Raw genomic sequence first — 11,173 nt, forward strand, 5'->3', positions numbered from 1 at the left:
TATATCCTACTTGGCAATAAACTTGATTCTAATTCATAATTAGAATCAATTAATTCATTTAAAATGTTAACATGTTTCTTTTACTTTTTTAAAGTAGTTTAACTTGATGCCTTTTTTTTCCCACACCAAATATGGTTGTAATAAATGTTTGTCTAACCAAATGACTGACTTTAAAATGGGTTGGAGGTAAAAACAAGTGAAGTTTTTGCTGTGAACTGATGGAGAACTTTCTTAATATTAGCCAGAGATTACACTCTTCTTCACTGCAATCTTCCTGAAACTAGCTCACGCGCCTCCCTGTCATGTTTGCCCAACCCCTCCGACATCGAAAAGTAGTCCCCGCCCTTCTCCCTCGCTCTCAGCCCAACTTGATTATCAGTATCGCCACCCCGGAGCATCATGGGAGCTGTAGTTCCCGCTTCGCTAGCACGTTCGAGAAGGCGAGGCTTCACCAAAATACAACTCCCATCTCGACCCTCGCACGCTGAGCACCGCCGTCCAATCTGAATATGTGGGAGGAGCGCGTCCGCCCACAAAAGCCACAGCTATCTCCTCGTTATCGAACCCAATTGTGCACGAATATAAAGGAATAGGTTCAAAATATAACATCCGCTGGCGGCTCGTTTTAGGTTCGCGGCGGACGGCGACGAGACGTCCGCGCGTCGTGTGTCGTTCGCGGAGGAAGAAGCGGCGGGTGACAAGAGGCAGGAGCAGCGAGGAGGGTGTTGTCCTGATGCTTAAATGGAAGTGGGTGGGCCTACACGGTCACACACCGCCAACTTCTCTGTGGACATCGCTCTGACAAGCACAAATTAGCTCTTTTATGGACTGTCTGTCCGGCGGGAGAACCAGAAGACGGGGAGGGGGCTGCGAGGAGTCCAACGGTTAGGTGTGAGCTGCCGTTTCCGATATTTTCAGAGGGGGGTGTTTGATTGTGTCTTCGCTTGGCACCGCCCTTCCTGGCTGGTGGGTGGTTTCGTCAAACGGGCTGATCCGTTACTGCCCAGAGCCGAACATATAGGCCGTCCTCCGCCTCTGTACCCGGCCGGCCTTCTACCGTGAACTACACCCTCTCCCTCTCGGTATATTAATGCGTTATGAGTGGTAGGTACCCTCCCCCCTCTTCGTCTCCACCCCTCTATCAGTCTCTCTCTTCCTTTGACAGATAGGAGGCTCCATGCCTCCTTTGATATTGATGATGAGGTTACTGCTTTCTCTCTGATCTCTATTGATCACCTTTGTTTAATTATATCTGTTTAATGCTTTCATTTTATTTACAAACCCACATTATCTACTGCTTGATTTATCCTGGGACTTTATCCAGGGAGTGATCATGAATGAAAGAAAATATGTTCTGAGATAACAGCTACTTTCTTTCCCACAGACTCGAAGAAGGAATCATCTGGAACAGAAGGAGGGAAAGCATCTAAACGGGGCAAAAGTTCAGGATCGCAGGTAAAAAGAGAGGAGTTTGTTTTAGTTCATTAGTTTTTTTGCCTTGCCTGTAGGCCAAAAATGTTCTCACTCCCTCTCAGCCAGTCAGACAGACACCTCTGGGGGCGTTTCTCTGGTGATTTCCACTTCCTGCTTCTGTGCAGCCCTGCTGAGAGCCAACCCAAAGCCTCATGAATAAGCTTATATGGCTGTCACACTCCAGCAGCTTTTAAATTTGTCTATTTGAATTATAGTCAGTTTCATTCATTTTCACTGATGCCTGTTTTAAATACCTATTTTTTCCTGTTTATGCTCTCTAATTTCTATTGTAAGTAAACATAGAGAGGTTGCAGATGCATGGCATGACTAGAATATCAACGCACTACCTTTATGATGCATTTGGATTAGTGTAAATAATGTAAATAATCCGAGGCTGTGTCTCTTTTATTGTTTAGAGGTGTTTGACTTTAAACATTTGCCCGCGACCTAGTTTTTCTTCTTTTGTGAAAAAGGGAGGAGAGTGAAGGCAGCATTTTTTTTTTTCCAGTGTTCTGAGAAAACAGAAATGTGGTTCTCACATGCCCACCCACTCGCTTCCTGTAATACCGCCCACTTCCACTACTGACAGCTCTCTGTCTCTTTTCTTTGTGTATTTCTTTTTTTTTCTTCTTCTTTTTTTCCCATCTATTTCTATTCTGTGCTTTTTTTCCTCTCTTCAATATTTTCGCGGTGACATCTTTGCACAAAAGTAAAGCTTTATAAAAGTAGCCATGCCCCTTGAATTTTTTTTCTTACACTTTGTCATGATAATATTGATGTATTTTATGTTAATTTTTAAGTGAAGAAAACATGAATGTATTGATGATGATTTGATTTTCCCCTTATTTTTAAAATTCTAAATATGAAGCGCATTGCTTTAGACTCAGCATCAATTAGTTAATACATTTTAAAGCCCTGTAATGTTTCTGTTGGATTTGCACATTTGGAGAGTGCCATTACAGCACATTATTTTCAGAATAGCTCAGTCCAATTGGATTTAGATGGTCTTTGAGAAACAATTTTCAAGTTTTGCCAACTATTCTCAGTGAATTCAAGTATTGACTCTCTAACATTTGGTCATGCCTGCAGTTCGGCTGCATGCTTGGGGTGGTATTCTGACTGGAAGGTGAACCTTAGTCCCGTCAGTCTTTCAAGCTTGTATTTACCTTGGTCCATCCATTTAGGGAACTATGACCCATCTCCCTGTCCCTACAATGGAATAGCAACCCCGCAGCATGATGCTTCCACCACCATGTTTCACAGGGGTTCTTCAGGGGAATGTGCAGTTTTTATTTTTTTCTTCATACATAGCATCTTGTTTGTAAGACAGAAAGCAAACTGAGTCCAATCTTATGATTACTATACCCCCAAAGTGTGTTAGTTCAAACTGTACTTTTGGCTTATTTTCCACCTGTCAATGCATGTGCAGTTCGAGAAATTCTGGTATAAAAGTTTTCCATTGGAAAGATTGATCCACCTGATGCAGATTTTGGCAGATGTTTCAATGGGCCTGTTGGCTGTTTCTCAGATTATTGTTCTCTTTGCCTAGTCTGTCAGTTTAGGTAGATGGACGTGTTTGTAGGTCTGAGGCTGCACCATGCTCTTTCTGTTTGTCTGTTGAATTATACTAATGTTCTGTAATGACTGTAATCCTGTAGTTGGTGCTCAACATTTTAGAAAAATCTGGGATCTTCCTGTGGCCATTAGTGCGCATATTTAACAAGCTCTTCCCTTCCCCCTGCAGGATTCCTCCCAGCCATCTCCATTGGCTCTGCTAGCAGCCACCTGCAGTAAGATCGGAGGGCAAGGGGGAGTTGAGGGCTCCCAGACCCAAGCGGGTTCCCAGCAGATTCAACTCCAGACCGGTCAAATCCAGCTCCAGGCAGGTCAGATTCAGGGTCAGATAGTGGTGGATGCAGCCGGGGGCCAGGCACTGGTTCCCCAGCAGCTAGAACTGGTCCCCGCTCAGTTCACTGGGAACGGTTGGCAGATTTTTACATCCGCTCCCGCCATGGCCAAGGAGAACACCAGTCAGCCTGTTGCTGTCACAGTGGCCACCACTCTGGCCAATGACAGTTCACCTGGAGGACGCAAGGTAAAGGTTGTCAGGGGCTTTGGCCAGCTGTTTTTTTGTTTTTTATTATTATTCTTATCCATGTTTTAAAACTCTTCTCCTTTCTGTTAGGTGAAAACCACAACTGGTACCAATAGTGTCCCAACCAATCAGCAGCAGCAACAACAACAACAGCAGCAGCAGTTCCAGATCATCCAGGTTCAAAACCTGCCCACTGCAGGAGGCGGTGTGCAGTATCAGGTCATTCCTCACCTGCAGACGGCTGACGGACAGCAGATTCACATTAACCCACAGCCGGCCTCCATCGGGGCCCTGCCTGAACAGGTTCAGCTCATCCAGACACCAAACTCAGGCCAGACACAGGCTATACTCCAGCCAGCCAACCAGCAGGCTATTCTACCAAGCACAGCCAATCAGACGGTCCCGTTACAGATACGTCCTACACAGACTTTCCCAATTCAGCTGCAGACTCTCCCGGGCTCCCAGACTCCGGTTATGACCACTGTGCCCATAAACCTCGGCGGCATGACCCTTGCTCTGCCGGTGATCAACAGTGTTGGAGGGAGTGGTGCAGTGCAGCTCATCCAGTCGGCAGATGGCACGTTTTCTGTTGCTAATGGCAACCAGCTGGTTACAACAGCAATGCCAGGCGGGACTCCCGCTGCAGCTGGCACCGGGTCAACACCGACGGTAGCTGAAGGGGACAGCATCTCCGATGGCGCTCAGGCGGTTCCTGCCGCACCAGAGAGTGCCCCAGATAACACCGAAGTACAAAGCAATGACGCCGAATCCCAGAACCAGGCCAATGGGCTCCAGACTCAGCCCGATCAGACAGGAACCATCCAGCAAGTGATCGTGGGCCAGGTGGGACACCAGGTAGTGCAGCAGATTCAGCTGCAACCACAGGCACAGAGTCAGGGTCAGACACAGAACCAGCAGCAACCGCAACATATTCAAACCCTGCAGCTGGCGCCGGGACAAACCATCCAGCCAATCCAAGCCTTCCAGAACCCAGCACAGGTTCTCATCCGTGCTCCTACTCTGTCATCCTCGGGGCAGATCACCTGGCAGACCTTACAGCTGCCTGGGGGGGTCTCTTTACAGGGGAGTCTGGGGGCGGCAGTGCCACAGCAGCTAACCCTTGCTCCAATGGCAGGTGGAACCACAGTTGGGAGCGGAGGGCTGGTGTCCCTGAGTGGAACCCCCTTAACGCTGAGTGCTGCCCAGATCAACCCAGGTTCTGGGGTGCAGACGGTCAGCATCGCGGGACTTGGGACAGCAGGGGTTCAGGTGCAGGGTGTCCCCCTCACCATTACTGGTCTACAGGGTAAGAGCTTGGAAAGATTCTCTGAAATTAAGATTAACATCTAAAACATTTACAAATCAAAGCTACAGCTTAAAAGTCTGTCACACCACCCATCCCGCTCAGCCAATTTGCATTGAAAGTAATAAAAGCTGTTTTGGGTCTCCTCTCTGTTTTCCGTTAACAATGATTTGCTTATTTTAAATCCATACTTGATGTTGAAATCTCTCGTAGGTCAACCACAGGGTCAGGACACGGTTAAAGTTCAGCCTTCTCCTGTGACCGTCACTGTCGGCAGCGTGGCCTCAGGTTCATCGGTGAGTCCGGACCAGCTAGGCTCAGTCCAGAGTTCTTCGGACCAGGAGGGGCTCCCAAGCAAGAGGCTTCGACGGGTCGCCTGTTCTTGTCCAAACTGCCGAGATGGAGAGGGAAGGTACAGATTAGAGCAACACACCTCAGTACACAGCACCTGGTTAAAACATACCTGTTAATTCAGCAGAAAATAATTCTGTCTTTAAAAGCCGGAATCAGTGCAGCTTGATGAACAAGATAAGAAAGGAAGTGAACGCTCTTTTTTTCTTTAAGTTTTCATGTTGACACCTGTTTTGGTCTATGACTAACACATAGTTAGCTTTTTAAAGTGGGGAATCTAAGCTGTAACTGGCAGAGAAAACATCCAACTTCAGTGCATTTAATGGGGATTGGTATGTAATTAGTTCACCTTTAGGACAGAACAGAAGGGGAGAGAATATTATGCATAGTTTTTACATATTTTTACAAATGCAAAAACTGAAACGTTTTGTTTTTTGTACGCTTGACAACCTTAAAGGAAATCCAGTCCAGCACCTCATTAGCAGAAGTAATGATTGGGACGGCTCTATTAATATAGTTTTATTCATATTCTATTACATTTAATTTATTTGAAGTTAAATCCAGACAGCTGCAGCCATTTCAGAATTTTACACTTAATTTGGGCTAAAATGTGATTGGTTTAATATTTATCCTGGGATTTATCTGAATTAAAATAAAACATTGCAATTCACTAATAATAAAAGTTAATCTTCATTATTTTATTCTTGTTTTTAACTTGTTTTGTGGAGGGAAAAGGAACTGTGATCAAATGCAAATCAAATTTTGCATAAAAAAAAGCATTATAGGCAACAAATGACTTGGGTTTAGGTTTACCTTCTAGCAGGACAGTGACCACAATCCTGTGAGAGCTAGAATCTAAAGGTTTTGATTAGAGATAGCCGATACGTCGACCGATACCTGCATTTGTTGGCCAATTCATCAGCGCATTCATCAGCCATGCCTTGAGGTCTCATAAAGTGTATTTTCTACCCATTGCTAACGTTTTGTTTGATTGGATAATACATTTTTCTTGTCTTTTTTTTGGTTTAAATTGAGACTTGTACAAAATGTATCATTGGGTTGTTTTAATGATGCAAAAGAAGGAAGAAACAACAATATCAGCTCCAACAATTGGCCCAAAATATCAGCAGGAATATTGAGGGATCGGTTAGACTGATGCTTACATAATTGTTATTGACGTCAGCCTTAAAAGATCTTTGTAGGTTGATCGATAGTTTGAATCAATTCATATTCAAGTGTTAAAATTGTCCAGTCAAAGTTGAGATTCACCACAAACTCAATGGAAAATTGGTGTCAAGAATTAAAAATTGATGTTCACAGTATCAGTTCTGCAAAGAACAAAATGTGCAAAAAGGTCTTTTGATGTGCAGCTATAGAGGAAGCAATCCCCTAAAGACTATTTGGTTTTAAATACAGCAAAAAGTTGTTCAGCAACAGTTATTGCATCAGGGAGGCTGAATAAAAATGCACGCTACAATTTGTTGTGGCACAAGTGCTTTATTTCCTCCTCTAATTAAAAGATGTATCACATGAATCCCCCCTGAAAACATTAAAGTTTGTCGTTTTAATATGATGTTACAAAGAGTTAAAATGCTTTTACAAAGCAGTATAAATAAGGGCCAAACAATTGCTAAACATGAAAATTGTGATTCTTTTTTTCCATGTTAAGTTGTGATATTATTTAGGCTTTCCTTTGCTATAACTAAATCATGTAGACGTCTCACTCCAAGGTTATATTGCTTTTATGACTTTGAAAACTTGCTTCCTCTGACTGTAGTGTGACAGAACTTTTGTTTGGAAAAGTGCTGACCTATACTGGCATGCATGGATCTGCTCGCTAGCCAAAATTCTCTGTTTCCTCTGGTTTATTACTGCCACCCAAAATTGCAATTATATTACAAATGCAATTCGTTGCCCAGCCCTATTATAAATATCTGTTAACTTTCTATGACATGTTTACATTTAATTTGAAGAATTATCTATAGATTAAAAGTAATTGAAAAATCCAAACATGCATGTTCCCAGGAACAGCGGAGACCCTACAAAGAAAAAGCAGCACATCTGCCACATGGAGGGCTGCGGGAAGGTATATGGCAAGACGTCTCACTTGAGGGCCCACTTACGCTGGCACACCGGCGAGAGGCCGTTTGTCTGTAACTGGATCTTCTGTGGGAAGAGGTTCACCCGTAGCGACGAGCTGCAGAGACACCGAAGAACACACACAGGTAGGAGACTCAAAAAGACAGACCGATTCTGATTGCAGTTGATAAAATGTTGTTTGTTTACTTTGGTCTGCTGAAACGAAGAGGTCATGAATGTTTGAAGCTGCAGATTCCTAATAAAATTAAAGTTAGGATTTTGGTCAGACTTCTTTAAGTCTTTGTAACCTGGATTTACTCTCCTTTTGTCGCCTCCCCCTCCAGGAGAAAAGCGCTTTGAGTGTCCAGAATGCTCCAAACGCTTCATGCGCAGTGACCACTTATCGAAGCACATCAAGACTCACCAGAACAAGAAGGGCGGCGCAGCCGTGGCCATCATCACCACTGACGACATGGAAGAGGAGCCCCCCGAAGGCCTGGCTGAATCCCCTCAGATCGTCGCTGTGGGGACCCTCACGCGGGACTCTGAACCCGCTACACCCACAACCTCCAACCACATGGAGGAGGAAGAGGAAGAGGAGTTTGAATAGACAAACTGAAGGCAGACTTCCTGATCTTTTTTTTTTTTTTTTTGTATTCTTTGATTTTCTTTGGAGGTGTTTGCAGGGACTTTTACATAATTTTACAATTGTTTTCTTATAAAAAGGACTTAAAAGAGGATCATGAAATGATCATGAAGTGGGGGAAAAAATATGAACATTACAATCTGAAGGAAACTAACATATAACGAAGATTAGTTTGGCTTTTATGTAATAAGATAGAACATCTCCATGTGCATTGAGAGGACAGAATGTAAGTAGATGAGCACAAGACAGGAGGACCTGATGAAACTAAAACCATCCAGCAGTGAGAGGCATTTTCCTAACAAGAATCTAACTCTATGCACAAAGCTGTGTTCCTGTTTCATACCTGTCTGACTGTGCTGAGGTCAATCACGGTACAGGGCGGTTGCAGAGCGCAAGGGCAGGCTGGGATATTCTGTGTGTGTGTGTGTGTGTAAATGTTATCTGCATGAATGGGTGTGTGCTTGTGTTCCCACGCAGCTCCAAAGAGGATCTACCTACGGTGAGTTTTATTCATGGCTCAGGTTGAGTCCTCACTTCAGATTCAGGTGTTGATTTGTTTGATTAGTCAACAAATTATTCTTGAAGAGGGAATTCTAAAAGAAGAGAAGAGTAGGGAAAAAAAAGCACATATAAAAAAAAAGATTTATAAATAATGCATTCCTTATTGAAGCGCAGTGGCCATTAGAATACAAATAAAAGGTTTGTATAGAGAAAAAACAACAACAATCTAGCTTTCTACAACTTTGTTTGTGTAGGGAAAGCAATACTATCATGACAATCCTTGTGAAACCGTGTTTACAATGTCAGGGGAAGTTTTTCGTTACTGAGACAAGACCGTTTTGTTTCGAGAATCAGAAAGAAGTGCTGCCGTCTGAGCAAAGCTAAAGGTTTGCAGGAGTTGCTTCAGCAACAATTTTTAAGGCAGTTTGGCTGTAAATCAACAGTTTTTATCAGATGGCGGCACTGTTGCTGATACTTAATGCTTCTTGGGCTCTGGTGAGGACCCTCTGCTCCGTGTGGGGGGGCCACGACACATCACAAGCAGCTGAAGTAGCCAAGAGCTACAGCAGAGGGAAGCTCTTTAGCTTTGTGGATGTAATATTTTTTGTTAATGTTGCTCTGTGTTGGTTCAGTGCGTACCTTCTTTGAATTAAAACAATTATGTTAAAGAATCGAAATTGTTTTGAAGCCCCTCTTCAGGTGTGTTGACACATGACCCCATTGTGTATGGCTAATTTATTATTTATCCTTGATTTGTAATATTTGCCTTTTGCTGGACTTGTAGTTGTGTGGTTCTAAGGTTGTGTGCAGCATGTTTCAGTTTCTTGCCGTAGTGCTGCTTCTTTCTTCTTTAAACTCCGTTGGTCAACTGTTTCATTTATTTTCTTTGCACCATAACATGTTTTTTGGAGAAAAAAATATATAAATAACAAAACAAGAAGAAAGCAAAAAAATAAATAAATATCAATGTCTAAAGCTGAAAAGATTGATACCAAACAAATTTAGATGTTTTTAAAAATCCTTTTTTGTGTGACAACTAACTTTTCTTTGGTTTTCTATTTTGTAGTGACATCTCATTTGTAAATCTTTTTCTAAAGATGTTTGTTCGTCTCCATGACATTTGATAATGGGTTTTTGCCAGGTTAGCCTTAAAGGCTCCAGTTTATTGATATTTTTAAAACTGGTTTGTACAAATGTGTTATGTCAGCAACAAAAGTTTAAAAAAAAAGACAGAAAAAATGAAAACTTCAAGCAGAAAACATGCTTTGCCTGCTTAACACTTGACAATAAAGTGAGTCTTACATTTCCTCTGAGGCTTTTGTTTCTGTATCTACCCAGGTTGGACAGCATATTGGCTCACCTGGTAAAGATTGATAAAATATCTCACTGCAAAAAAATGTTCATCTAAATAAGTAATTTTTTCTTAAAATAAGTGCATTTTTTCTTGAATTGAGGAGGTAAGTTCAACACTTTGCCAATGGAACAAGACAATTTACATTTGAAATAAGAAAAAAACTATTCAGTTGTCTTATTTTAAGAGCATGTTATCTAATTATCTTATTTTAAGAGTAAAAATACTCATTCCATTGACAAATCATCTAATTTACCTACTTAAATTAAGGGTAAATACACTTAATTTAAGACATTTTTACTTATTTCTAGATCTAGAAGTGTAGTAGTGACTTTCAACTTAAGTTAGTACCTTTATTCACAGAAATTTTCAAGAATTCCTGGATCCAGATGGTTATCTGGATTATCACCAAAATGTAATATGTTGTTGGTTTCAATAGGGTTTCAATATGCGCTTTTTCATGCTGGAATGCATAACTAGGGCTGAAACAATCAGGTTAATTGATTATTCAAATGATTAATTTATTAATTGATTAATCTTTAACTGAACATTTTGCATTTAAGATAAAAATCTTTTTCGTCTGTCATTATGCTCTATCCAGAACTCAAGTGGAAAAGTTTTATTTCCACCTGGTTTTAATTTAATAAAAAGTCCTCTTTAAGGAACTTCAGGCTATCCAATTATTAATCGATTAATTGGAAAAATAATCGACAGATTAATCAGGTTGCAAAATAGTTGCAGCCCTATGCATAACCTTAAACTACAGATTTAAATAAGTCCAAACTTGGATGCAAGTAAAATTTAAGCTTCAATTTTGGATGTCTTTCCTATGATAAAAAAAATCCAAAGCTGCAAAGACTTGCAGTTTGGTGTCCCTGTAATGCTTTTTAAATGCCATGCATTTTCTACTAAAGAGTCCAAACAGTGCTAATATTGCAGGGAAGACTTAAATAAGGCCAATGCTGTGATTTTCAGGCAACACACACTGTATTTCATGCTGTTATGGTTTAGAACAATGGACAAAAAAAACACTTGTGTTTCAAAGGCCAATGAAAGACATTGACATGGATAACATAATGCTCTCTTGTAAATAACCGGACTAATAAAAATCTGGAGTTATTTGGCTCCATCTATTTTATCCTTAATCAGCCAACATTGCTCTTCTGGGATACCTGCATAACCTGACCTCAAACATTCAGGACATTCAGGGGTGCAAAAAAAAAAACAAACAAAAAAAGTTAATTAAAAACATTTTTTATAAAACTTTACCAAAAAAAAAAAAAAAAAAAAAAAATTAATAAAAAAAATTTTTTAAAAAACTTTACAAAAAAAAAAAAAAAAAAAAAAAATCGATAAAAAAAATTTTTTAAAAAA

General features: G+C 41.2%; 1 protein-coding gene across 1 annotated transcript; it reads left to right on the forward strand.

Moving 5' to 3' along the window:
* The first annotated feature begins 513 nt into the window (after positions 1-513).
* On the forward strand, positions 514-9,667 carry sp4 (Sp4 transcription factor). Its single transcript, XM_015376519.1, has 7 exons — positions 514-1,104; positions 1,385-1,455; positions 3,218-3,568; positions 3,659-4,874; positions 5,085-5,283; positions 7,248-7,447; positions 7,646-9,667. Exons 1-7 carry the CDS (start codon positions 1,098-1,100, stop codon positions 7,909-7,911), a joined length of 2,310 nt encoding a protein of 769 aa, XP_015232005.1. The 5' UTR covers positions 514-1,097; the 3' UTR covers positions 7,912-9,667.
* Positions 9,668-11,173: the final 1,506 nt, after the last annotated feature.

The sequence above is a fragment of the Cyprinodon variegatus genome, unplaced genomic scaffold (genome assembly GCF_000732505.1).
Source record: "Cyprinodon variegatus isolate N-32 unplaced genomic scaffold, C_variegatus-1.0 Scaffold135, whole genome shotgun sequence".
NCBI lineage: Eukaryota > Metazoa > Chordata > Actinopteri > Cyprinodontiformes > Cyprinodontidae > Cyprinodon > Cyprinodon variegatus.